Source organism: Hypoxylon fragiforme (assembly GCF_022984875.1).
Source record: "Hypoxylon fragiforme strain CBS 206.31 chromosome Unknown GGS25scaffold_4, whole genome shotgun sequence".
Classification (NCBI taxonomy): Eukaryota; Fungi; Ascomycota; class Sordariomycetes; order Xylariales; family Hypoxylaceae; genus Hypoxylon; species Hypoxylon fragiforme.
Genome location: NW_026054759.1, coordinates 2192342 through 2219019, shown reverse-complemented (window position 1 = coordinate 2219019; position 26678 = coordinate 2192342). Strand labels below are relative to the sequence as shown.

General features: G+C 49.1%; 10 protein-coding genes across 10 annotated transcripts; 4 read left to right on the top strand and 6 right to left on the bottom strand.

Annotated features, from left to right (window-relative positions):
• Positions 1–18: 18 nt before the first annotated feature.
• On the bottom strand, positions 19–1553 carry GGS25DRAFT_238949 (NAD(P)-binding protein). Its single transcript, XM_049257089.1, has 4 exons — positions 1187–1553; positions 751–1061; positions 511–692; positions 19–431 (listed from the first exon to the last, which is right to left on the bottom strand). The coding sequence occupies exons 2-4, from the start codon at positions 1032–1034 to the stop codon at positions 43–45; spliced, it is 855 nt and encodes a 284-aa protein (XP_049117888.1). The 5' UTR covers positions 1035–1061; positions 1187–1553; the 3' UTR covers positions 19–42.
• Positions 1554–1947: 394 nt separating this feature from the next.
• GGS25DRAFT_513996 (FAD/NAD(P)-binding domain-containing protein) lies at positions 1948–3381 on the bottom strand (the record flags this gene model as incomplete). Its single annotated transcript, XM_049262942.1, has 1 exon — positions 1948–3381. The coding sequence occupies one exon, from the start codon at positions 3379–3381 to the stop codon at positions 1948–1950; it is 1434 nt and encodes a 477-aa protein (XP_049117887.1).
• Positions 3382–4027: 646 nt separating this feature from the next.
• GGS25DRAFT_486734 (mediator complex subunit 13 C-terminal-domain-containing protein) lies at positions 4028–9334 on the bottom strand. Its single transcript, XM_049260659.1, has 2 exons — positions 8734–9334; positions 4028–8650 (listed from the first exon to the last, which is right to left on the bottom strand). The coding sequence occupies exons 1-2, from the start codon at positions 8791–8793 to the stop codon at positions 4166–4168; spliced, it is 4545 nt and encodes a 1514-aa protein (XP_049117886.1). The 5' UTR covers positions 8794–9334; the 3' UTR covers positions 4028–4165.
• Positions 9335–9758: 424 nt separating this feature from the next.
• Positions 9759–11934, top strand: GGS25DRAFT_513994 (WD40 repeat-like protein; the record flags this gene model as incomplete). The annotated part of the gene is made up of 4 exons (XM_049262941.1): positions 9759–9835; positions 9901–10046; positions 10133–10281; positions 10351–11934. 4 exons carry the CDS (start codon positions 9759–9761, stop codon positions 11932–11934), a joined length of 1956 nt encoding a protein of 651 aa, XP_049117885.1.
• An 89-nt stretch (positions 11935–12023) lies between these two features.
• On the bottom strand, positions 12024–13016 carry GGS25DRAFT_238683 (uncharacterized protein). The gene is made up of 2 exons (XM_049257086.1): positions 12456–13016; positions 12024–12397 (listed from the first exon to the last, which is right to left on the bottom strand). The coding sequence occupies exons 1-2, from the start codon at positions 12661–12663 to the stop codon at positions 12114–12116; spliced, it is 492 nt and encodes a 163-aa protein (XP_049117884.1). The 5' UTR covers positions 12664–13016; the 3' UTR covers positions 12024–12113.
• Positions 12802–14090, top strand: GGS25DRAFT_238690 (uncharacterized protein). The gene is made up of 3 exons (XM_049257087.1): positions 12802–13386; positions 13444–13502; positions 13652–14090. The coding sequence occupies exons 1-3, from the start codon at positions 12940–12942 to the stop codon at positions 13743–13745; spliced, it is 600 nt and encodes a 199-aa protein (XP_049117883.1). The 5' UTR covers positions 12802–12939; the 3' UTR covers positions 13746–14090.
• On the bottom strand, positions 14035–15586 carry GGS25DRAFT_530906 (uncharacterized protein; the record flags this gene model as incomplete). Its single annotated transcript, XM_049265436.1, has 2 exons — positions 14035–15431; positions 15520–15586. The coding sequence occupies 2 exons, from the start codon at positions 15584–15586 to the stop codon at positions 14632–14634; spliced, it is 867 nt and encodes a 288-aa protein (XP_049117882.1). The 3' UTR covers positions 14035–14631.
• A 390-nt stretch (positions 15587–15976) lies between these two features.
• GGS25DRAFT_238672 (uncharacterized protein) lies at positions 15977–17277 on the top strand. Its single transcript, XM_049257085.1, has 4 exons — positions 15977–16310; positions 16367–16594; positions 16667–16783; positions 16887–17277. The coding sequence occupies exons 2-4, from the start codon at positions 16582–16584 to the stop codon at positions 16931–16933; spliced, it is 177 nt and encodes a 58-aa protein (XP_049117881.1). The 5' UTR covers positions 15977–16310; positions 16367–16581; the 3' UTR covers positions 16934–17277.
• Positions 17278–21415: 4138 nt separating this feature from the next.
• On the bottom strand, positions 21416–23768 carry GGS25DRAFT_238637 (S-adenosyl-L-methionine-dependent methyltransferase). The gene is made up of 3 exons (XM_049257084.1): positions 22480–23768; positions 22126–22429; positions 21416–22072 (listed from the first exon to the last, which is right to left on the bottom strand). Exons 1-3 carry the CDS (start codon positions 23526–23528, stop codon positions 21665–21667), a joined length of 1761 nt encoding a protein of 586 aa, XP_049117880.1. The 5' UTR covers positions 23529–23768; the 3' UTR covers positions 21416–21664.
• A 116-nt stretch (positions 23769–23884) lies between these two features.
• GGS25DRAFT_486721 (restriction endonuclease type II-like protein) lies at positions 23885–25936 on the top strand. Its single transcript, XM_049260658.1, has one exon. It carries the CDS (start codon positions 24060–24062, stop codon positions 25293–25295), a length of 1236 nt encoding a protein of 411 aa, XP_049117879.1. The 5' UTR covers positions 23885–24059; the 3' UTR covers positions 25296–25936.
• Positions 25937–26678: the final 742 nt, after the last annotated feature.

Below are 26678 nucleotides of genomic sequence, written 5' to 3'. Positions count from 1 at the left end.
GTCTCATTGCTTCTGCCTCATATCAGTGAACGCCTAACCTAGCTACATCTCGTCGTAATCCGTGCTATGAATAACATGCCCCCAATCCTCCAGCACCTTCAACGTCCCCTCACACTTCTCCCTAACTCCCTCATAACAATCTGCCCCAAGCGGAAGTCTAAACGGCACCTCCCTGCCCAGCGCACAACCCTCCCCCTTTACAAGATCCGCAATGATCGTAACGGCTTTCCGCGGGTCGCCCGCTTGCGTCCTATCTTCTTTTGCCAGCCCATCAAGATGCGCCTGCGAGGCCGCCATGTATTCCGAGATCCGCGACGGCACGGCCTGCAGGTTCCCCGGCGACAGCAGGTTCGTCCTGAAGCGGCCCGGCTCGATTAGTATGGTTTTGATTCCGAGAGGCGCTATCTCGCGGCTTAGGCTCTCGACGAGACCTGTGGGTTGTTAGTGGAGGAAGTTCGTTACCGAGTTCCCAGGTGTGGTATAAGTTTCAAATAGAGAGGTAGACACTACCTTCCAAGGCAAACTTCGATCCCGCATAAGGCCCGACAAAGGGATGTCCATGCCAGCCCGACAGGGAGCTGATGAATACCATGGTGCCTGACCTCCGCTCCCTGAAATGAGGTAGGATGGCGCGGGTTACTTTATAGGTCCCGAAAACGTTGGTCTCGAATTGGGAAAGCAGTTGTTCGTACCTGATACCACGTAAGAAAGAGTATTAGGTGTGTAGGTTCATTTACAGATTTTACTTACTCGACATCCTCCCATCCGCCAGTCACAATGTATGCAGCGTTGTTGACCACCACGTCAATCCTGCCATATATCGAGACGGCCTTGGCGACAGTGTCGTCTATGCCCTGCTGAGAGTGGGTCACGTCGAGTTGTAGGATGGCTGCCCCAGCACGATCCAGATGTTGGACCTTCTCCAGGTTTCGAGAGGTGGCTATCACGAGGTCTCCGCGAGAGAGAACATGTTGTGTCAGTAGCTCGCCAAAGCCAGAGGAGCATCCGGTTATGAGCCAGATGAGTTGAGTCATGTTGATGATGTAGATAGCTTCTAATAGCTACGAAGGTACCTAATCGTGGGTTATTCAACATATAATTTATTGAAAAGTACCGGTAGGTATCTTGGAGGAGAGGAGAGTTCCAATCCAGTCCAGTGGTCGAAGTCAAAGAGTGGTATATATACCAACCCAGTTCACAATGTATTATCCATCTTCTTCGCGTGTTATGAGCCCGAACGAGAATTTTACGTCGACAGATCCCGGTGACTCATTCATTGCCTCCATCCCGTACACATCATACTTGAGGCTGTATAATCAAAGATCGGACTTCATCACGGTATACGGCTTAGATTGCTGAAATGCCGCCCACGTGACGAAGCTGAATGCCGCCATGTTCAATGCTACCAAACCACACAGCTTGTAAAGCTACCTAGGTTAGGTAGATATCCATACACTAGGTGCTTATGTCAGTGTTCAAGTTGTGCTCAAGTCCGCTCAACCCCGCCAAAGTCCGCATCGGGACGTTGCAGCAGTCGGAATGATATGCGGAATCATAGGCATAAGCGTGTCAGTGAAAATGCAACATCTCGGAATTGAGAAATGATAAATGACACGAAGCATGAAGTTGCCGATTGGTCACTATAAGCCAATAGAGGGATGAAAATAAGGATACAATCTTGAAAGTTCTTACCGACCTACCTACTCCAACCTCAGACTTACCTTACTGCACCCCTGAACAGTCTACTCACTGTTTTACGAAAAAATCACATGAAAACTTCTCCCCCTTTCCAACACTACCTAGGTAGGTACTGGGTAGCTAACCCACCCCACCCCACCCTCCATCATCACCAATCTTACCCGATACCTCCTCTCAATCCCATCATCACCCACTCTCACATACCTAGCTACATACCTACATCCGGCTCCTCCTTCTTCCCCCCCCCCCTCACGCATAGAACTGCAACCCCGCCACCACATCCCCCCACCGCGAGTGCACATAATCAAGCAACACATTCCCCCTCGGCCTCCACGGCCCAGCCCTCCCATACTTCGGCAGCCTCTCCTGCGCCTCCGCCGCGTACGTCGAGCGCAGCGGCCACACGCTTTTCTCCGACAGCGGCATCCCCGCCGCCGGAAGCCTCGGCACCGCGGCCCCGAGCCCGCAGCGCCGCATGAGGCGCACGACGCGCACGAACACGAGCACGGCGCTGTCGACGCCCGGCGTCCACGACATGTCGACGTAGCCCAGCAGGAAGCACAGGTTCGGCACGTCCTGCAGCATCGCGCCGCGCCAGACCGCGCGCGCCGCCATGGGCCGGCCCCTCCCGTCGACGCGCATCGCGATGTCCCCCCCGAGCCGCATGTTCAGCCCCGTCGCCGTCACGATCGCGTCCGCCGGGACCCGCTCCCCGCCTTCCATCTCCACGGCGTCGGCGGTCACCCTCCTGATCACCCCCGTGACGACGTCCGCGTTCCCGCGCCGCAGCGCCGCGAAGAAGTCGCCGTCGGGCGCGAAGCACAGGCGCTCGTCCCAGACGCGGTAGCGCGGGCTGAAGTGCGGGTCCACTTCCATTCCCGGCGGCAGCTGGGCCTTCGTGGCGCGTAGGAGGCGGTTGCGGGCGCGGGTGGGGAAGGTGCGGTAGAAGAGGACGCCGAGGAAGGCCATGAGGTGGTAGAAGAGGCGGACGAGGCGGCGCAGGGGTGCGGCGGAGACGGGCTGGGAGTTGTTGCTCGACGCGATGTAGGTGGGGCTGCGCTGGACCATGACCACTTTCGCGGCGGTCTTGGCGAGGTTGGGGAGGAGGGTGATGGCCGTGGAGCCGCTGCCGACGATGACGATGCGCTGGTTCGTGTGATCGAAGTCTTGGGGCCAGAATTGCGGGTGGATTACGCGGCCTTTGAAGGTCTCGAGGCCGGGGATCGTGGCGGGGCGTGGGGTCTCGTAGTCGTAGTAGCCGGTTCCGAGAATGACGAACTGGGCCTTGATTTCTCTTGCGAGGCCGTCATGGTCCACGGCCAATGTCCATTGTTGGGACTTGGACGACCAGTCCATCGACTGGACTTTGTGTCTGTATCGGATGCGGTGATCGATACCGTGCTGCTTTATAGAGTCCTTGAGATATTCTTTAATTAGAGGTCCCTCGGCGATGGGATTGGGGTGAGGCCAAGGGTTCCAGCTAAAGCTGTAGGTGTAAAGGTCCGAGTCTGACCGGACTCCTGGATACTTGAAGAGATCCCAGGTGCCTCCGATATCATCTCGGCCTTCAAGAATGGCATAGTTGAGATGCGGAAGTTCGGTTTGTACCCGGTAAGCGGCGTTTATACCAGACACTCCTGCTCCGATTATGATTAAGTCAAAAGTTTCTGGTGGTGATGCCATTGTGATGCTGTCACAGAGTGGACTATGATGAAGATGTGTCGACTTGTAGTGCTTCTCAACAGAAGAGATCGGAGAAGTGGCCAGCTTTATATAAGTGATAGATAATAGAGCGAGCCTCGGCCATAAGCATGTGCCGTGTTGTTTTGAGAGGATAGTACCTGAGACATGCCGAAAAAATGGGTAGAGTGGCATTTCATGGCTGGCAGATAGGATAGCACCAGCTATATGCACCCGCATGAGACGAGTACACAGCAAACAAATCTACGGAATCAGAGATTGGAGTAATGGCCCAGTCCATTACATTACCCTTCCTTGTCATATGTGACATGCATTCATTCATGTGCGCATGGAACATCTGCAAGCACGGGTTGCATGGCTACCACTTTGACGACATAAACGAGACGAGTCGTGCTTGGCTTTCGAGAAAACGCCTCCCATCCGATTTCGTTCCATATCAGGTGTCTCCGAGGGGCAGTTCGCCATTCCGTGATCAACTTGGTTGTACACATGTTCTTGGTCGTAAACCAATGACGTCTAACAATCATGCATAACAGTAAGTACCTACCAAGATACTTGGTCACATAATGATACCTACCTAACCTAGGTACCTACCGACCTACATATATGAAGTAGCTAGACAGGTAAGCAATGATACTGTAAACATTGGAATTAATATCTTATTATACTGCTCAAAATAATATGCTATGCGGCCCATGACCCAACAAGCCCCTTTAGCTACTGGGTACGTGTAATGTCTTTTGATACTAGAGGGGATTGTAATATATCACATCAACATATATAATGCTTTAACAGCTTTCTCGGCCGCAGCGATATGCCATGGGCGAATATCTGTATCTTTGTCCACCATACCGCGTGCTCTAGCTAGCGTTCCCAGGCCCCGGTAGTAAGTAAGCATCTCGCGTAGTAGCGACTCGTATGCTCTGGGGTTGCCCTCGTTATGGACAATGTTGACTTCCATAACGACTGGCGGATCTTCAGTTCTCGTCCCCCCGCGTTTTACCAGATACCCGCTAACAAGAGCAGGATTAAGCTCGGTAAGAGAACAAGAATTATTTAGTCTGTGTGATAGGACGGCCCCCCACGTTTGATCTGTGATTTCCGTCAAGGTGGCGTCACCGTCCGATTCTGGGTTATTGTCACCCGGTGTCGGTGCGCCCGCTGCCACGTTTTCACGCATGGGCGTGGATGGATTGCCACTCTGCTCCGGTGAAACCATTGACGCTTGTGGCGTCGAAACAGGAGTGGTGTAAAATACCGACAGGGCGTTACTCGATACCTTGGCAGGCGGTGGTAGCAGCTGCATAGATGGATCTGTGTCAACTGTGACGAGAGTCAAGGTAATGGACGCCTTCGACTCGGACTGAGCCAAAGCAGACCACAGCTCCACCTCAGACTGTTCCATCATCCCACACTTTGCGATAATGATTCGCCAGTGCACTTTCCAAGCTGAGATAAAATCGCGAGTTGCTCCCCATATTTCCGTTCCAACTTCTGCCATCGTTGTAGATAGCGGCTTTCCCTTCCTTCCTAAGCAATATGATGCAGTCATTTGCTGACTACCTCTATTGTCTGTCCACGCAGCCGTAATCCACCTTCCGTCTATACTTTGAGCATAAGCAATATGCAGACATGTATTTTCGTGGAGTAAGGACGCCGATGGATGGGTTGTTAGCTTGAAATCAATGATGCGCGGTGGTGGCTGTTCCAGCATTATGGCCGGCGGCGATGGCACTGCAGCACCGAATTGGGTACATCTGTCATACATCTCCATCGCTAGCCTAGAAAATTCGAGAGGAGATGGCATGGCTACTGAATGTGAAGACGCTACAAAGTCTTGAGGTATGAGCTGTAAAGCTAGGTCATTGTTAACTGGCAACTTCTTGCTGGATAGAAGTTTTTTGTAACTTTCGAATATCTGGTTGAAGACGGCGCAACATTCGACTATTGACCCGGCTACATCAGGTGAATAGATGAAGAAGACGACAAAGTTGACCTCTTTAGCTTTCAAAGATACTAGCATTTGGCTGACCTTGGAAGCGCAATTCGCTAGTGTAGGCCTTAGGAAGGGTGCAGACTTGCTCGATGATGCCGAGTCTTGTTCGACATGATAGGGAAACATGCCGTTCTCCACGCCAGATGTGGATGGTAAACGATTAAACGACCCTAATTTCAACGACTCGTATATGCTGCGCATTCTATCTGTAAATACAAGCATATCATCTACTAGGCCTTCATAGTCCGGGAAAACACAAATGGCGTTGATGTCTTTGTTGCCTGGAGATGGACTAAGACCAAGGCTTTCCCAAAAGGAAACAGCAGATGGCAAGACAGACAGCTTCGATTCGTAGCGTCGCAACTCGAAATGTGGCGAAGGGATCTGAAACAAATTGCTTGGTCTCATCTGGTCGGCACCTGGTGGTCTTGGTTGCATTCTCGTAGGCTGTCCAAGTAGTGGTACGTCCTGAAGTTCGAGAAAAGGACGGAGTTGGTATCGAATAGCCAGTGTAAGGCATGGTGGGAAATTGGCTTTCATATCCTGGATCGACCTACGAGTTAAACTCGTGAGGCGGCGACGTTGATCAACTCTCGATTCTAGAGATTGGGGTGCACTGTTGGCTAGGAGAGTGCTGGTAGAGAATTGATCGGTAAGAGTTTGTGCAGCCATGATCAATTGATCATCTGGTAACGTATATTGAATCAAGGGTGGCTCCGGATCGGCGAAATATTTCGTCAGAGGAAGATCTACCTCGGACTTAGAGCCCGGGGGCAGCTCAAGGGGCAGATGTGGCGAGCTCGCATCCACAGATTCAAGTTCCCTGAATGAGGCGGCAAGCGATTCCCCATCGTCATCTATTGGACGTCGCCTGGCGCTCGATGATTTGACAGGTGACATGGGTTCATCACTATCATAGCTGGAGTCATCTTGGTCTGATACAAGACTTAACTCGTCAGCATCCGAATGAGTGTCCTCGATGTGTGAAGGACTTCCACGATTCGATGCGTGATCTTGCGCTCCGGTGGCACGGCTTAAAAGCTGGCCAACCTTCGTGGGAAGCTCTTTTAACCCCTTTCGATTCTTTGAATGGCGTCGTAGATAGTCTGTAGTTGGTGGCTCGTTAAGGCTGGATGTCTTGAGTTCTCCCGACCGTTCGGCAGAATAATCAAATCGTCCGCTTCCTTCATATTTACTATTCACGACCGATAAAGATGGTCCAAAATCAACTTTGTCGAAAACGCTTCCACCTGTGGTAGCACCTACACCTCCGTGCTTCTGAACAACTTTATAATTATCAAGGGAGGCCTTGATCCTTTTGAAAACTGTGTCCGGGTTAAACGGGCTGGCAGGCCTCTTCACGCCTGCCGACCGAGACCTGCCCGGTTCTAGACCAACTTGGCGACGTGCGTCGTCTACTAACGAACTCCGTGCGTGTCTAAGCTCAGGCTTTGCAAACATCGGCAAGGGAGCCACATCGGGCATGTGAATATCTGGAATGTCTGATTTGATATGCGATTCTTGTGCGGTGGAAAGGGTGACTGAGAGGTCAAGGCTGGAGTTGGTGTTCGAGATATTCGGGATATCTAGGGAGCCTAGGTCCATATCTCCAGGCTGCTCGTCAAAGAAATTGAAATCAGCTTCGGTGATGTCATTGTCCCCAAACATATCAGGGCCTAGCTCTCCGAAGAGGTTTTCGGACTCGTATGAATTGCCAATCCGCTCACGTTTTGCCTCTGGATTTCCCCAATTATCACTATACGAGGACGATGTGTTGCGAGTTGCGTCAGCGTCCACCATTATCGTGTTGCCAGCATTATTTCCAGGGCTTGAAGACGTGCCATCCATAGACGGAGTTGCCCCTGTCATGTTCGGGAGGTTATCCGGTGGCGTCGGATAAAGGCCAGGTGGTAGGGCCCCGGTAGTGCTGCATCGTCGCATAGTGAGAGGAGACAGTCCAGTCGTATGCTGGATTTGATTATCTGCCACCGCCATTTCATGGGCTGTTGCAGCATCCCTTTCCTTCTTATTCTTTGCCAATAGCTCATCCCGGTCCCCTGTCCCCAAGAACCATTGCTTAGCAACTTTCAAAGCGTCAAAATTTTGATCAGCTTGAGACGTCGATGAGTCGTCCACTTCTCCTTTGATAGCTAGCCGCGAGAACATCTTGCAGAAGCATAAGCTCGCTGGCCATGAAACGCCGGGGGAACCTACTAGGGGAAGTGGTGTACGTTTTCCATCCACAGTTTGATCCATTGGCCTCCGGCGCATTCGCTGGAGATTGATCCAATTATGAGTAGCACTAACGGAAGAATGGATGTTTCGAGTCTGTAGAAATCGGAAACAAGCATTTCGCCAAGGACCGTCCTCTCTCTCGGATCGCAGTCTCACAGCCTGAGTATCTGGCGATTGACCATACCCACCTTCGGTAGCGACGCTTTCAGGCACGGCGACAGGATGACAGGTTGCGAACATTCCCAATGGCGCGGCTAGTACAGTAACACCAAGAGACGGCAATGGGTATCCAATATTGTCAGATATGTTAATTATACCTTCCGCTAGGAAAAGAGCAATAGACACAACTAAACTACCCGTTGTTGTGAGATATATACGTAGCGAAGCGAGGATAGCGGGTTCGACGATATAATCATAGTGAGATGTTCTCGAGAGGAGCAAGGTTCGAGAGCTCAGAGGGATGGCGCCTGTGGCGGCACAAAAGCTCGAAGACACTGCCGAGAGAGCGGCCGAGATGAAGTGGTCATAAGCATCTTTCATCGAAATCGAAGAGCTGACTCTATGATCAACGGAGGAAGCTGCCTTGTATTCTTGCTCGCTAATAGAGCCAGCATAAGACTGGGCAGGTGGAAGAGTTGCTGACTGGGCATTCTTGTATGTCGGATCAAGAATGGCTGACCCACTAGATGAAGAACTGGCCGGAGTAATAGCAGTGTTTGGGGCATGTACGCGATTTTTGACGAGCGATGCTGATTCAAAAGCGCCCTCTTCAATTAGAGAAAAGGTAAATCCAGCGCCGTCAATAGACTTCGGGAAGGCTGGTGTGGCCGTTTGATTCCCCTGGGGCCTCTCTTTTTGTGATAACCGAAAGCACCATACGCCCCGTCGGCCGGTATCAAAATGGGCCAGGAATCCATCTTTTTGAAGTGTAGTCTCCACCTCGAGTGCGATAGAACTGAAGGACGTCGAGACTGAAGGGACGGTTTCGTAGAAGGCGAAGTTGACGGATAATATATTATTCTAAGACATCAAGAATTACATAGGGTTAGTAAATGATATAGGTAGGTAAATCAAAGGGATAAATAAAGGGCTTTTCAACTAACAACTACCAATGCATTAGTTTCGTATTCACCAGTGTCCATATCGTAAATCGTATCAATCATTCCGATGGGGTATTCGTTCCCATACAAGAGACAGCGCGAGGCGCAGCTAAGCTAATAGGATGATGGATGAGTTTGTATGTAGGTGGTGGCCGTTACGGAGTCTATGAGTATGAGTTTGTTTCAATCTTTGAGGTCTCCAGCACGTGCTGGACTCCATCTCCGCTGCGCCTACTCCGACAAATGAATATAGCAGCAAAGCAAAGCAATGCAGAGTTCGACGGGCGGAGGAGGGGGCAATAAGCAGGCGTGCAAACGACTATCGAGCCATGAGAGTTCCTTAGAGGCCTCGGTAAATATTGGCCAGAAGATTGGAAGTATTCTGGAGAGTTGCGAAAGACCGATTATGGAGACGTCACAAAGTCGATCGCAAGTTAGGTATTAATAAGTATCAAAAATGATTGGAAATAGCCAAACGGGTGGTTGGGATGATCATTGGTGTAGGTAGATAGGTAGGTAGGTAGTGTATAATTTCTTGTTGGCTTGTTAGAGGGAATATGTATCAAAAGGGCTGAGGAGAGTTCGAGTCTTGCGCAACTCAAAAATGGCGTTGAATAATTCAAATGCTTGGTCCGGGGAGCATGGATACCAGTGTACCATAGAAGCTAGGTGGCAGGGGTGGTCAGGGATTGGTAAATGTGGCTTGGGCCAATCATGTACTAGGCGCATTCAGTTAGCTGGGGCCGTGGACCCTGTGGCCTACAATGGCCCTACCTACATGCTTAGCGTAGTACTATGTACATAATAAGGAAGTGGATCTATACAAGGGTCTCTTATCGAGCAACGAAAGTGAGAAAAGTCTCCACTGAATTTTTACTTATCGCCCCTCTAGCGTCTTCATCCTTGCCTTCGCGATCGTCTTTTTCTCCCTTCTTCATTTTCCATTTTATTTTATAGGAATTTTCTTTTCTTTCTTTTCCCATCTCACTCCTATTATAGTGAAACTTTTCCTGGCAACAGTTGTCGCCATGAAGGTCACTAATCAAGGAGATGTGTCGGTCTACACGATAGCCGGCGCCAATACTGCACGGCCTCTGCCAGACTGGTAAAGTCAACTTTTGGATCTTGGTTTCTTCAATGAGGATGAACTAACTCAATGTCTCTATGTAGGTTGGCCCGTCGCCGGAAACGTAGCTTGAAAACCGATCCCGAGTACCAAAATAGGATAGAACTTCTTCAAGACTTTGAGTTTGAGGAAGCCAGCCAGTGTATCCGAGTTTCAGATGACAATGATTGGATTATGTCTACAGGAACATGTAAGTCATAGGTCTGGATGGATCCTCGATTATGGAGTTTGAAGTTTGAGTTTTCCCAATCGGAGTCAAATATTGATAATCAGCAGACAAGCCGCAATTCCACGTCCACTACCTACCTCATCTTGCCTTGTCATACGCGAGGCATACCAAATCTCTCAACACGACATTTCTTCTTCTCTCGACCGACTATACCAAATCTTTACATCTACAAAGCGACAGAAAACTTGAATTCCACGTAAGTAATACAGGAGTGTTACTGACGAAGGATCTCATTCAAAATTATTGCTTACTGACACTCTAATAGACGCCCGCCGGATGCCATTATGAATTACGTTTACCCAGGTATGGGAGAGACCTGGTCTATGATCGACAGTCCACCGAAGCATTAATCCCTTCCGTGGGATTGGATTCAGACGGCAGTGGCGAGGTTTTCCGAATGAACCTCGAGGTTGGGAGATTCATGAAATCTTATCAGATTGACGTTGGAACCGATGATGGTGTTGAAGGTGGCTTGCAGGGAAGTATTGGCGTCGGAAGTGTCAATACAGCAGCAATTGCCGAGAACAGTCACAACTTGTTAGCATTTGGCACTTCTATTGGTTCAGTGGAGTTTTGGGATTCACGATCCAAATCCCGAGTCGCCATCCTCGGTGGTCAAGAAGGGGAAATAACGGCACTTGACTTTAGTCCTTCTGGCCTTTCTTTAGCCACCGGCACATCAAATGGTCTCATAAAACTTTTCGATCTTCGAAGCCCGAAACCGCTCTTGCAGAAGGACCACGGACCCGGATTCCCCATCAAGAATCTTATTCACATGACAACATCATCACAAGAGAAAAAGATATTATCTGCTGACAAACAGATGGTAAAGATATGGGACGAGCTTGATGGAGAGACATGGACCTCAGTCGAGCCTCTTGTCGATATCAACTTCGTCACGTGGTGCAAAAATACCGGAATGATACTTACGGCTAATGAGGGCAAGCCTCTGCACAGCTTCTTCATACCACAATTAGGGCCTGCACCTCGGTGGTGTTCATTCCTCGATAATATGGTTGAAGAGATGGCTGAAGAGGTCACCACCGACCAATACGACAATTTCAAGTTCTTAACATTACCAGAACTCAAATCCCTCAGCATGGCTCATCTAATCGGCAAGACGAACTTATTACGTCCTTATATGCACGGATACTTCGTGGCTTCCAGACTTTACGATCAAGCTCGACTCATCGCCAACCCATACGCTTTGGATGAGGAGCGGGCTAAACGCGTTAAGGAGAAGGTCGAGAAAGAACGTGCTAGCCGCATTCGCGGAAATAAGAAGGTCAAGGTCAACCAGAAACTGGTCGATAAGCTGCTCAAGCGTCAAGAAAAGAGAGCACACGTCGATACAAAGGCTGGTGTGCTGGGTGATGCCCGTTTCACTCGCTTGTTTGAGGACGAAGAGTTCAAGATCGACGAGACTAGTCGGGAGTTCCAAGTACTTAACCCAAGCACCAAGGTGGATCCAGAAACGGGCGCGAAGACTAGCATGGCACGCGCTCGGTCATCAGACGACAGCGGGGAGGACGAAAGCGACCTGGATCAAAGTGATGATGGTGACGATGGCTTATTTAAAAGGGACACGCCAAAAGAAGTAGAAATGCGTGTCAGTTCGTCCAACCGAGGCAGTGGACGGTCGTCTAAGGATACCTCCTTAGGCTCCAGAGCTCAAAACTCAGGAAGGGTTAGCAAAGCCCGAAGTGGGGATGTAGTGGGAGAGCGACAAGTCACATTTGTACCGGAATCGAGAAGAAAGAAGACTGAAGAGGCCCCGAAAGAGCGGGCTAAAGATAGACGAACGGACTCGCGACGAAGCGCTAGCACTAATGTCTTCAGACGACTTTGATACCCAAACAATATAATAACGATATTGGTACAAAATTCCAAGGGCAACCTTTGCCTGAACTCCACGCTTCAATTTCGAAAGGAAGCTATTCATGACATTTTCATTTCAACTCGTACTTAATCTCAACTGGCTTCGGCTACCTATATGTATCCTCCATTGACACCTAGATTACTAGTCCTTCACTTCCTCGTCCACTTCTTATTTCTCCCCTCGGGACTCTGTCGAAGACTTGACTGGGCAAGACCTTTCTCGACATCTTCAGGGCGAAGTCTGGGTGTGGGCGGTACGTCGTCCAGGCGCACACGGCCTCGGCCTGATTTATCAGATGAATCCTTGACCGACCTTGGAAATTCAGAGCGACGAGGCGTAAGGGCAGTGACGACCTTCCTTGCTGAGCGTCGAATATTTTCCCTGATTTTCCATTCTCTCTTCTTGGCCAGGTAAAATAATACAGCCGTGGAAACTATGACCTGTTAGTCTATCAAGGCTATGTATGGGGGATGTAGAGTAAGGGAACTTACTGCCAAGCACGCACACAACAGCAACAACAACTATTATAGCGACTATCGCCCCGTGAGAGATCTGAATAGCGCCGGGGCTGCTTCCAGATGCGCCAGCGGCATCGTCGATGTTGCCGCCGGAGCTGATGGAGCCAGGCCCGCTGTCGCCTTCGGTGTAAGTCCCGTCCGTCGCTAGCGGGAACGAATTGGAAGAAGTAGAGGTCGCCATCGTGACTGGCACTAGCAGGCAAAGAAGAGAAAACTTATTTCTAATTAAGTTGGGAGCCCGGTACTTTGGATCCCGGTGGGACGACGTGGGACGATTTAAGAATGACTTTTTGAAGATTACCAGCAACCCTCATGCAGCCATATGGTTATAGATAGATGTTGAAGGGAAGGAGAAGGAGAAGAACCGGGATTTTGCGTCACGCCACACGGGGGGACATGTAGGACTTATGAAGGAGATGTTGGTAGGTAGTGGGTTAGTGGTAGTAGGGGGGCGGCAATGGTAGAGCAATACATCCTCTCTTTCTTTCTTTCTTTCTCTCTCTCTCTCTCTCTCCCAAAGAGCTCTGATGCACCTCTGGCAGTCGAAACCCTGACGATCCCGGCACTTTTCAGCGATTCTATTGGCCCACTTAAAGATCCCACGTCGAATTTAAGCCATAAGGTGTGTTTTATTCAGATGGCAGCGTCTTCTCATTGGTCTCATTGGTCGTCACCATCCGCGAAGCGCTTAACTCCCGGCGCTTTCAAACTGTGGCCCTGCCAATCACGGCCGTGGGACAGGGGTGGGGTGGGTAGTGGGTATAGGTTAGCAACCGTGATCAGCCAAGACACTGACAGGAATTGCAATCTCGTCACATCTTGTCGCCTACACTTGGCTTGGGACGTTGCTGCCCGCAATTCGTTGAAGAAAAGTTGTTCACGGACTAGTTATTTAGTTACCTGGGTATGTAGACGGAAAGCAATTGCAATTATCCACATTTTTACATAACTAACTACCAAGGCCATCAAATTCGAACATGATGTAACTAGCCATTCCCGTCTCGATACAACTCTACCTAGGTACGCCCATTCCACCACATACCATACCCGCATCAGATAGATAGATGGCCGCGATGTAAACCTAAACTTAAACTTGGGTTGTTTCTAAATGGCTACGCGTAACATCATCTCGTAAGCGAGCAGCCAGATAATAACCAAGACTTGCTTAGGACGGGTGCACCTAACGTCTTCGTGGCGCTGCGGAAGTCGTCTAACCTAGGTACAATACCATGTGCGTCAGGAGGTAGGTATGTAGGTATGTAACTAATATCTCGGATCGCATAAAAGGTCACGTTTCCGGCCGCTGTCATAAGTCTGTCTATAGCTCCGGCCTCACATGCGGACGCCAAACACCACTCGATTGGGATTGCAGGCGACGTTTCTTCTTCCAATATCAAGCTCGAGGTCTCGGTATTGCAACCGGACGTTAGCCATCCCGGGCTCGGGTGCTATCTATAGCTATATAGGATGCGCGACAGGCTGTTGCTCCTGCGGCCAGTTGGTTTCCAGCTATAGGTATGGTGAATTAGGCTTCTGCGAGTGAGTTGATGCTTTGCGGGTCATTAGGTAGGTACCGGTATCAAAGCTTGGTGACGTGGAGAGGTATAAAAATAGCATAGAGTGCAAGAAGAGCCGACTTGGGAAATGCAGGTTTCTGTGCTGTGCTGGTCTAGTTCGAGTGTCGGATTCAATGAGCTTCGATGTCGTGTTTCCTTCTTGCCATGAAGTTGAAAACTGCGGCGCGTGTTTGTGTCAGAGCGAAGCAACGATGTTCGCTCTTGGGTAGTTACTCTCATGAACGTACCTGGTATCAAGTGGCAAATGAGTAAAGCACACGGAGTTGTTGCTTGGTATATGCTATGTACCTTAGGTAGGTAGGTACGGAATCCAGACTCCAAGTCCAAATGTTATGCTCCAAGGTTAACTTCATAAGTTGTTAGATCTGAACCTCAGCTATAAACAAGCACTAAGCACTACGCCCAACATCAAATACCTAACCTAGGTAGGTAGGTAAGGAGGGGGGGGTTCTTCATTAAACAGCAACTACACAATAACACACGGCCAAACCACCCTAGTCCAAAAGACGCTATACCAGCCCACCTTCCAACGCTACAACTACCTACCTCCCTACCCTCCCTTCCCCCCCAACTCACCCCTCAACCTTCCCCTTCTCCCCCTCCCCAGCCGCGCCCTCCGCAACAACCCTCGCCTCGCAATTAAACTCCCTCACAAACTCCTCCAAGTACTCCGGCACCCTATCGACCCTGTTCCCCTCCCCCGCAACCGGCCTCTCAACCACATAGTGCACCGGCAGAACGCCCGTCCACACCCTGGCCCTCAGCTCCTGGTCCGCCAAGTCGCTCCTGTCGTCCTTCGGGCCGCCCGCGCGCGTCTTGGCGCTGCCGGCGGCGACGCGGACGCGCAGGACGGAGGTGCTCTGCATCTCGGCGGGGGAGGGGGGCACGCGCGTGCGGCGGTAGCGGCCGGGGACGACGGAGTCGGTGACGAGCTGCATGGCGTAGAGCTTCTCCGCGGCGTCGGCGACGAGCGTCGCGCGCCCGAAGAGCACCGCCGACCGGTAGTTGTAGGTGTGCGAGTTGGGGGTGAGCGCGAGGACGAGGCCGTCGAGGTGTGCGGCGGAGACGCTGACGGGGAGGCCCTGTTCTTCTTCTTCTTCTTCTTCTTCTTCTTCTTTTTCTCCTTCTGCGTTGCCGCCAGTGGCTGCTGCGGTGGTGGCCTTCCGCGACATGTTCATGAGGCGCGAGGAGACGTAGCCGTGGAGATAGAGGTCCAGGACGTCCCCCGTGTCGGCGCTGGGGCGGCTGAAGGACCCCATCTGCCCGATCATGGGGAGGATGGTGGGGAAGGGGGAGCTGGGGTCTTGGAAGGAGACATGGAGGATGGGGCAGGTGTTGATGAGGTGGTGGATGGTCTCTAGTGCGTAGGAAGCTAAGGGGACGTTATCGGTTAAAATGATTTCCGTCATAACCTAAGTAGGTAGGTAGGTAGGTAGGTAGGTACACGGGGATGGTCATACCTCGAGAGTCATATCGGTTCACCTTGCTATAAGGCAGCTTTGGATACTCTAGATTGACTGACGGCATGTTGACGAGTTGTGGCACTTACCCTGCTTACTTAGATATATAAGTGCTTGTATGTGCCTAATGAACTGTATCAAAGAGATGTGAGATATAATTGACCTTTTAAGAATAAGAAAGAGTACAGCTTTTGTACCATAGCTATCACCTAGATATATACCTCAGATACTAAGTGAATAAACACAGTCATCTACAAAAGCGAATCCCCCTTTTATGTAAAAATGGTAAATAAAGGAGACGGCTATCCCTGAGTCACAATCCCCAGTACCTATCTGAGCTAGAACGCATGCTCAGTTACCTACCTACCTACCTACCTACCTACCCTTTCTAACGAACGATACCTACCTACATTAGATACACCGGCTTGCGGTAGCAAGCAGCCAGCTCCGAGATAGAACTAGAACGACAAATGGAAAAGAGCTGATTGGTAACAATCGACTTGTTAAAGATCGGTGGAGTTAGACCGACCACCTTGGGGGAAAAAAGCAAACTAGGTAACTAGCTATGCTCCCCAAGTCCAAAGTCCATACTTGGAATGTCCATCCGAGCAGAACCATTTATTTATTGGTATTCATCAGTAAAGGTTGTTGGACAAAAGGGCGTGTCCAAATAGCGAGATCGCAAGCTAACGAGTCATCAAATCCCGAATGATGCAACTTGCTTGAACCTTTTGATTTTGGTTTTGGAACTTCCGCGGCGATGAATCAGATCGATCTAGTTAGTTATCAAGGTAACCCAGCCACATGTGGCTAAGCCTACGTAGTTAACTAACTACCCCACATCAAGCACCGACATGGATAACTAGTGTAGCATAGCATCAGCCACAGATCTTCAATCAAGCCCCACCAAAAACCTTCAATTCAATCCTCCATCATTCAATTCAATTCATCGCATCCAAAACGATCACGACCCTCCCTCCCGTCCAAAAAAAAAAATACCTATTAGTTAACTAGCAGATCCTCACCCGCCCGCAACGCCGGCGCATCCCCACACCACACACAATGGCGAAGAAACGTACGTCCCACATCCCCACGCCTCCCTAGGTACAGAACCGTTCTTTGCTGATACCTCCCGCTTCGATTACAGCCAAGTCCCGTCTAATCCCCGTGCGCCTGCTATCCATGGCCATGACCGGCTTCTTCTACACCTTCTCGCGCCCACGAACGTCACGGCCCATGAGCATGTTGAAATACGATCCCGTCGGTACGTCCTCATTCCCCCCTAGTTATCCCTCTTCCCCGTGCCCTTTCTGTCCACGCCCACGCCCCGCCCCTCGTTAGCCAACTAACATCGCGTGTCCCTCCAGTGCGGAAAAAGGTCCTTTTCCTCGAGCAGAAGCGCAAGGGGAAGTAGTCCGCCCGCGTACGCACCTAGCCATCCATACCTACTTATCGTCTTCGAACCCCCTTCCAGTTCTGGGGCTATCTATGGTTTGATGGGGGCCAACAAACAACCTCTTAACGGACACAGAGAACCACCGCGAGTTGTTTGCTACAGAGCGCTTTTCTCAGTTTATATGAAGGAGCTGCTCTGAAGACCCTGTGTAGATGCTATCAGGGCCGTATATAAATATATACAACTGTATCATACTCAACGAAATCTAGACCACGATGAGAAGCTAAGAATTCACGGCGCATCAGGCAACGTATATCAATAAACATAAAAATTATATATTAGTCCATACCTATGCATACTCACCACTTCCAGCCACGTCAAATTAGCCTCCGATCGAGATTATATATCATCTACCCCCACATCTAGGCCGGCAATTTCAAGCAATGTTGAACATAAATAGCCCCAGCTACATCATCAGGACGACGATCACCTCATCTTTAACAGATATCGGTCTCTACCTATCGAAATAAATGGGCTCCCTAAAGACTATGGGTTGTGTGCCTTTTCTCTTTGGCAATTGTTGTGCATTAAGCACCTAGTCTCAGCGATTTGCTTCGTAGAGTGGTCGGTGACAATGGTGTTTTAGGTGCAAATACATTATCTGGTTTCAATCGTGGTTCCTAGTTGGTTTCCGCTGGAAAAAACTCAGACATGGAGCGAGATGGTCTGGTTCTCTGTGTGGCATTTTGCTCCGGTCCTTGCTGTTTATCAAACGCCGAAGTTCTCTGTCGTTTTAGAAAATGCCCCTCGTATTCATCGTCTTGAAAAGGATCGGAGGCCAAATGGATAAATCTGTCCGAACCCTCTAGATCAGAAGCAACATGGCCTCCAACAGTGCCATTACTGTGCTCGGGTGGACTGGCTAGACCTTTTTGAACTTGCTCCTTGCTCGTTTCCAAAACGGTGCCGGCAACAGGTCGATTATACATACTATGGGTGGTGAGCGTCGTTTTGGAACCACGTCTTGCTATCTTTCGCTTCAATGAAGGTTGTGGCACTGCCATGGATTGGCTCTCGATATCAAGCGTATCTTTTCCTGTTTCCAATCCTCTAGACGCACTGCGAGTAATTATCTTCATAATCCCTCGTGAAGGCATCAAATGTCGTCTGGCACTCCTTTCTTGTTCAACAGACATGGGGGCTTGGAGATCGTCTTCTGCGGCCGGCGACTTCACTATAACTTTTCTTGTATTGCTTTGTAGCTCCGCACGCGACCGAGACGTGTCGATTTCTGTGTTCCCACCTATACCAACATCATTTCCCGGTTTCAGGAGGGCGGCCTCCCCATTTTGTGGCCCCTGACTTGTGGTCACAGCTACTTCTAAGCTCGCCAACTGCCCCCGATGATGTTGTAGAGTACCTGAAAGTTTCTTCTGGATACCCAGAAGCTCCTTCAATTGGTTACCCATTTCAATCGTGTGCGGCTGATCCATTGCCAACTGCCCTAGAGTATGCTGCATTTGGTTGATCTCGTCTCGACTGCATGACCACTCTTGAAGGCGTCTTTGCAGACCGTCTCTTGCTTGATCAGATTCCCCTAGGCCTGTTGTCAGCTGGCTGATCAAATCCACTGCCGTAATGGTTTCATCCCGAATCAAGCGTAGGCCCTCCTCAATGTCTGCTCTTTTCAAGATCTCTACTTCTTGTTGGGATATCTCCAACTCTTGCTCGAGTTTCACGCGAGCTATATTAGCTTCTTGGAGTTGGGCTTCCATGGCTTGGTATTCATCCCTGAACTTTTCCGTCTCTTTAGTAATAACAAGGGAGATTTCTTGCTGATGTTGAGAGGCTTGTAACTCGAGAATATTCTTGTGCACTAGACGATCATTCTCGATCTCTTCCCCCCTATCTGCAAGCTGGCGAGCTTGTGCCCTTAGCTCCTCCTGGGCGGCTTCGAGATCTTCACTAGATTTCGTTATTGACAAATCCTTCTCCTCCAGTTGCATGTGGAGATATTTCGTCTGCTCCACCAGTTCATTGATCTTAGCATTTGCGGCTTTTTCGTTAATTGCAACGGCTTCCAGGCTATCCAACTTTTTCACCAGTTCTTGTCGGTCTCTTGCTTGATCATTCATCTGGTTATGTGCCTGGCTAAGCTCATTTTGTAGGTCTTGAATCTGACGTGCTTGAATATTTATAGTCTTGGTGTTATCGTGCTCTCTTTCATGTAACCTTTCGACTTCGCGGGTACTAGTCATGCTCTCCTGGCACAATATGCGGATATTATCCAAGGCTTCTTTACTCTCCAGATTAGAATGCTGAGTTGACTTCATATAGCCTTGTATAGTAGAAAGGGTCCTGTAAATAGGTTAGCGTCACTGTTTGTTATTGACGTTTTTTCGAACGGGTACATACACTGCCATGCTGTTGTCGTGGACCTCTTTCAGGCTTGTGATTAGGTATGTTGGGTCTACTATTTTCAACTTGGCCTCATCTAAAACGCTTAGGATCATGTCGATTCTATGAAGTTAGTGAGTATTACCAGGTAAGGGTTGCTACCTTGGGCTACCCAGATACTCACTTTTCGTCTTGTTTCTGGATGCATGTCTTTGCAAAATCTGCTTGGTTGCGCTCATCCTCTACCTTCTTTACAAGTTCACCATTTTGTATAGTCAATGATCGGAGTGATTCTTCGTTCAGCTTGTGTATCTCAGCTAGCTGTTCGGTCAAAGTCTTAGAATGCTGTTGCTCCCGCTTGAGATTCGCCTCGCGCTCCTCCAGTTGTATTCTCAGAGCCCCGATAGTTTCGTTCACTAGAAACTTTATTAGTATCATGATATTGACGAGATCATCACTACACTCACTTTCGTTCGCCTGCTTGTTTGCTCGCTTGATAACTGCGGCAACCTCTCGCTCAATCCCGGCCTTGGTAGTTTCCAATGTCTTGACTGCTTCTTCTATAGATCTTTCTCTTACTTGACTTTCTGCTTTAAGCTTTGCAGTCACATTTTCGTGGGTTTTTTGGGTTTGGGTGAATAGTTGCTGCTGTTCGAGGATAGCATCATTGAAGCGCACTCTCCACGATTCAATCTTTTCTTTCATCTTCGTACGTAAGACAATTACCTCGTTTTGAGCCCCTTGACTTTCAGAACGAAGTTGCTCGACCTCTTTTGACAAGTTCTCAATATTCTGATCACGAGACTCGATTTCCCTCTCGTACTGTTCAATGTGTGAGTCCTGGGTTGCAATATGATCCTTCATGATGTTTATTTTCTCCTCCCACCGATCTAGAAGCTTCTGATTGTACACAAAGTTGTTGTTCCAGGATTCTGCGAATCGTGATAGGTGGGCCATACTTTCCTTACGGGTGGGACTGGGTCGTTGGTGGCGGGCTCTTGGGGGGACGCGCAACTTCGAAACATTAGATGCTTGGGAACAAGGCCTTGTCGTAGCGAAGGCTTGATTTTCTGGGGCTTTGATATCTATGGGTCGTAAAAGGCCCTCCCTTTTCTGTCGCTCTACATGCCGATGTTTCTTTGAAGGATATCCTCTAGTAGCTTGGGAATTCTTATGGGGCTTATTGACATTCTGAGAGGGCTCATGAAGCACTGGTGGTATTTCGTTCTCAGGGGAAACTTCATCTACTATAATCCTTGACACTTTTACTGGTTGAGGTTGGGGGCTTGCTTGTGGCGATACTGGAGAATTCTTCTTTGGCTGTCGATGGTAAGTTGGCATCTGTACAAGAGCCTTTTGACGGATATCTGAGATAGATTTTGGTAACTGGCTCTTAGATAAAGACGAATACGAAGACGTGGGCCTCGACCTATTGCTTCGTGGCAGGCCGTTGTCATCTGGAAAGGGAAGAGGGAAGGTGGATGAATCTTCGTCGGGAAAATGTGCTGAAGCCGCGGCTTCGGGAAGTTGATCATCGTGAGCATTGTTGCTTGAGACATGCTGCGAATTCCCTTTGGACTTGGTCAACGTATTGAATTGAATACCATTCGTAGCTTCTCTTTGCTCATCTTCACAATCTGTCGACAGGAGCGACTGTAGTTGGTCATTACAATCACGAGAAGCTGTTGTACAAAGGGATTGAGCGGCTTCCTGGTTACCAGGCGAAGATGGATTGGCTACAAGTTGTTGTTTTCCGTTGGAGCCTCGTAATAGATCACGAGGAGGTGCCTTTTGAAATTGAAAACCTGCTGCAATCTCCTCAGTGGTTTCTATATCTGGACGAGTGAAGTACTCAGACGCCTCCTGAGAGGCACCTTCTTTGGACATGTTCAATAGTACTAGAAGGTTCGGGGCTTCTAGATGATGAAGTAAGAGAACTTGGTGGATCAGTCCAGGAGATTAAAATTATTGTAATATCCAAAAGAAAGGTTTAGGGCTTGTGTGTGTCTGTGTCTACACAGAAGGAACATTGCCTAGGTACTGCCCTAGGTACCTATTGTTCCTTCCTATGTTGCTTTGATATGACAGAGAAGGTACTATACCCATTATTGTCATCGTTTTAGTTTTTCTCGAATGGGTACCTAGTAGTAGCTACCTAGGTACCTACATAGTACTAACCTCAGCTACCTTAATAGGGGTGTGAGTAAAAAATCACATTTCAGGTATACGCAATCACTCTGGGTCAAACTCAAATGGATTCTTTATTTCGCTTTTCATATATACCCACCATATCGCCAGAAATATCGTTCGAACAACTTAGCCCAGAGCTGTATGCCCTATTGTCATTTGCGCCTACCAACTTTCCCATATATGTACGGGCAGAACCGTCCGCATGACTGCCCAATGTCCCAAAGCGCCCTGATCATGCCACTCGGCGAGCTTCTCGGTCTCGTTGACCCTCAGGATGCCGGCCTCTTCGGAGCCTAACAAGCTCGACTGGTAGACCTCGTATTTCGGAAAGAGATAGCCCTTGCGGGAGAGGCTCTGGAGGAAGTCGGCCTCGATGGCCGGGCGGAAGGTGACCGGGACGGTGGCCTTGGTGCAGAAAACGATGACGTTGTCGAAGTCGCGCCCGGCTTCTGCGACGGTCTCCGAGGAAGGGGGCTCGTTCTCTCGGAAGATGCGGCAGGATGGGAAGACTTCTTTGATGGTGTTGATAACGATGCCTAATGGGGGCAGTGTGAAGTCGCCAGCATAATTCTGGTTGTGTTAAAATAAGCTTTCTAGTGTAAAAGGACCGCGATAATACTTACTATGGCTATCACACCATTGGGTTTTAGCATGTGCTTTAAGTTCCTGAGGAATTCGTCGGTGAATAGGGGGATTGGTTCTGCGCCGCCTGTGAACACATCATGTACAATGTAATCGTAGTTTTCGTGGAGGTCATCCTTGTTGGACTGACTCCAGGAGATGGCATCTTGGATCACAGCCGTGTGGTTTGACGGTAGATGGAAGTACTTCTGCGCAAAGTCATACACTACGGGATCAATTTCAACAATGGTCGTATTGATACCGTGTGCTATTAATGCTGATGGAGTAGTCCCAATTCCGAGGCCGCTAGTATGTTGTTAGCTTCAATGTTGCATGGGGAAAATTTATAAGCTTACATGTTTAGAGCTTTCGCTTCGTTATCAGGGGCTTTGTTGGGGACTTGGACAAGGCGCACTGCTTCAAGCTGAGTAAAGACGCTGTAAATTGGCTCCCCAACGATTCTCCGCGGAAACTTGGTCCATTCGCCACCAAGTAGACTATGGTCGCATCTCATAACCCGAAACCCAGTTTGGTAACTGTCCAAAACTGAGATATAGCCAGTGTTCGATTCCCAACGGTCTACCAACGACCATCCGCTCGCATTGAGAGTAGAGTTTAGGGAACTCGTAGCCATTGGGGTCATGAAATGCGTGTTAAAGAAAGCGGTATGCACCAGCGCCGGCAGGGCCCATGCCAAGAGTTTCGACCGAGCCATGATGCTGTACGTCGAAGTGAAGACAAGTTGAAGACTAACGCGAGTCTGCATCATGGATGTGCCAATCTGTGCAAGTAACTGGCGTAGGGAAGCACTTTGAATCAAGTTGAATATCGTATAAGCGCTCAAACCGGGTGCCGAGCCAGCAATGGACTTGGGCAACCCACTTAGATCGGCATCTTCCAGGACATCCGCGATGCACGCTGTACTGAGGACAACGAGCGGGAATAAGGTGAGACTCTCTGTGATCGCGGGTCCCAGCTCCGCGCCGAAGGTCTCGCTATACTGAAACAGGAAGTACTGGACCATGGGGATATACGCGGCTATCAGGGGCAGCAGCTTTATGGTCTTGACAGGTAGGGTTTGCCTGAGAACTATGTTGGCACCCCAGCCGACAAATAGGGCAGACCAAATGACTCTTTGGTGTAGCCTGGTGGCAGGGATTTGACCGTACACTGGCGACAATGATAGCAAGGAGACATTGGAATAGGCGGCCATGAGGGTGACGAGGGCCAATGCCTTGCCATAGACGATACTCTGCTGGATGGCCCAATTGGACCAAGTCTCTTCCTTGGCTTGACCAGCTAGGAGCTTGAGCTCTGCCTCGAAGTCTTCCTTTGTCTCAGGAGGTTTCTTTGGACGACCAGACTGGGACGACCCTTTCTTGGGGGTTTGTTTCTTAGGAGGCATGGTGAAAAATAAGGAGTAAGAGGTGAGAGGGTCAGATGAAAGATATTAACTTCCTACAAGGTAAATAGACACCTATGTAGGCCAGAATATAATTGAATGTACTAGCTTTCAACAGCCAGCTGCTGATGCTTTCATATTTCTTTTCTTTTCTTTTATTTATTTACTTCCTTCAATTTATTACAATGTATAGTGAATATGTGAATATCAATAGGCTAAACTTGAATAATTGAAACTTTGAACTGAACAGATTATAGTTTGATATCCCGATAAGTGAATCCCTACCTCTTTATTAAGGGGTATGGTGTTAATGAATTTGTGGCGTGTTTCCTGTGGCTGCTGAAACACAAGCACTAGGACCCACTTTAGAAGGTTATGACTAACGTTCATTCCCGAGATAATGGATCCACCAAGTTACTGTATTGTACTGTAGTACATACTACTACTAGTAATAAGCTCCTAGGCTTCAACATCCATACCTCAGCAGCTGTCAACTTCCACGACTCTACTTGAATTATCTTACTCCCTGCGAAGATGGACAATGACGACGATGACTTCGGTGCAGATGCAGAGTTCTTGTCTGCTCTAGCCTCGTCTGCCGTTGTGAGCAATTCCAGTCAGACCAAATCCTCCCAACCTACGAACCGTATCCAGCAACCTACTCCCCAGAGAATACAACAACCAACTCCGCAAAGGATACAGCAGCCGACACCACAGCGTTTAGACAAACCACCGCAATCATCCAGCTCTTCTGCGCCCATATCTGGTTCGAAGATCGTTCAGCCAACACCTCAAGCACTTCCACAGCGTTCTTCCGGCTCGTCCATACTCGTGTCACCCCGCCAAAAAGGGAATCCCGTGCTAGCATCTCTACGATCAGTAGCATGGGAGTATAGTGATATCCCGGCCGACTACGGCCTAGGCCAAACAACCTGTGCCCTATTTCTAAGCCTCAAGTACCATCGACTACACCCCGAGTACGTTTATACGCGAATTCGCAATTTACAAGGGAAATATATCCTACGCATTCTTTTAACCATGGTCGACATTCCAAACCACGAAGACTCATTGCGCGAACTCTCCAAGACGTCGCTGATCAACAACGTCACCATAATCCTCTGCTGGTCCGCTGCCGAAGCGGCGAGATATCTCGAGCTATACAAATCCTACGAGCATGCGAATTTTAGTGCCATAAAGGGACAGCAAGCTACGAGCTACCCCCACAAGCTTATCGAGTTCGTCACGGTGCCTCGGGGAATCAACAAAACCGATGCAATCTCGCTCGTCAGCGCATTTGGGAGTTTGAAGAACGCGGTCAACGCCGAACCTGAGCAGGTTGCAGTGATTAGCGGGTGGGGAGAGAAGAAGATAAAAAGATGGTGCGAAGTCGTAGAGGAGCCGTTCCGAGTCCAAACTGCTGCGAAGAGGCGCGCCGTCGATAATGGAGGTAATAAAATCCTAGAAAAGGCCATCCCGCTGAGTCGGGCGCCGCTACGAGATATGCCGAGTCTGTCAGCAAGTGTGTCTCAAAACAGTCCAACACCTCAGCCTCAAACAAATCCATCCACAATTCCGAAGGGGAGCCGCCAGATTCGGGATGCTCCCGTTGACGAGGATGAAGAGGAAGCCATGCTAGCTGCGGCTATCGAGGAGTCTAAGAAGGCGATGGCGCAAGAACAGCCGTCCAGCTCCACGTCGAAAGCTCGTGAAAATGAGGAGTTAAGTGACGGAATAGCGGCAGCTTTAGCTAGACTCAGGGACAAGGGATGAATATAATACCTGCCTAATTTAGGTGAAGTTAGGTATAACCATCAGGGTGTGTACCCCGAGGATTGTCCCTTTGCGGATAGTATTCTGTGTCTATTAGGCATTGAAGCAAGGAGAAGTTAATAGTTCGTGATTGCATGTTCTCATATGATCGCGCAAGGTCATATATCACCAGCGCACTAAATCCCTTGAAGACTGGGGCCAAAGGACGCTAGTTGAAGATGTTGGCCGATTTGGCTCCAGCATTCTTAGACGAAAGCGGTCTGGCCGCTGCTACTGTTACTGGTCATGTTTGTGTTTGGCTTTAGCGTTTTTATACTCCATCAGCCAAGATAGAGCATGCCGTCGTGAGATGTCCACCGCACTATAGCACATGAGCAAACAGCCTGTCACGAGTACCTTAGATGCAGGTCGGAACTAGAAATACGCTAATTCTATTACCCCATCATACTAATAGGCCTCAGGTCACTACATAGTACACATGTTACCTCACCGATATGATGCATATACGATACGTCGTGTGCTCTTTCATCCACTTTCGCATTTAAGTAGGTAGGTAGGTATTAAGGGCCTCACGATGGAAGCAGCACGGAAATATTTACCTGGTAGGCAATAGGTAGGCAACAGGTAGGCAATAGGTAGGCAATAGGTATGTAGGTATATACTACACAATATCTACATGCATATAGTATACATGTATGTAACCTCCCTTATCTATCATTGGTGCCGCTTCAGTGAAGATCCGATGCCTTTTCAATTTCGGCGCTTTTTATTCTTCACATGGGTTCCCCGCACGTAAGTGTAGGCTAACCTTAGGTACATGCCCTGTTAAGTACCGGAGCCTTGATCTGGCAGATCAAGAAGCTAAATCGCACCATTTCTTCCTTGCTTGCACTGGATATGGATAGTGCTAACCTACCTGGCATGTCACCTAGTAGTTAGTAGTAACTTAGTACTATGTAACCATGGGGTACCGAAGCTAATCCTCGTTTTGGGGTAAGGTCCCGGAACTCTATTGACGATAGTTGGGGATAGAGGGGGAATAGGGGGGGTAAGGTAGGTAACGTTAGAACCAATCAATTAACTAAAATCTAGGGGCATCTCAGCTTACCTTACTTACCTTAATCTTATATGCAGTAATAACAAAGCAAAGCCAAAAGAAAGCAGCCCTGCCCTGGCGCTTAATCCTTATTAAACCTTTAAACCTTTAAACTAATGTTCAATAATTATCCAAGACACCTGCCTGGGCACTAAACACAAGACAAGACACATCGTCACAATATTTCCCTCCAATCCCTCAGCTCCTTTTTTCTATTTCTTTCTCTTCATCTTGTGTCTTGGTCACAAGGGTCACAAGACTTTCAACTTGGAAGCTCAATATCTTTC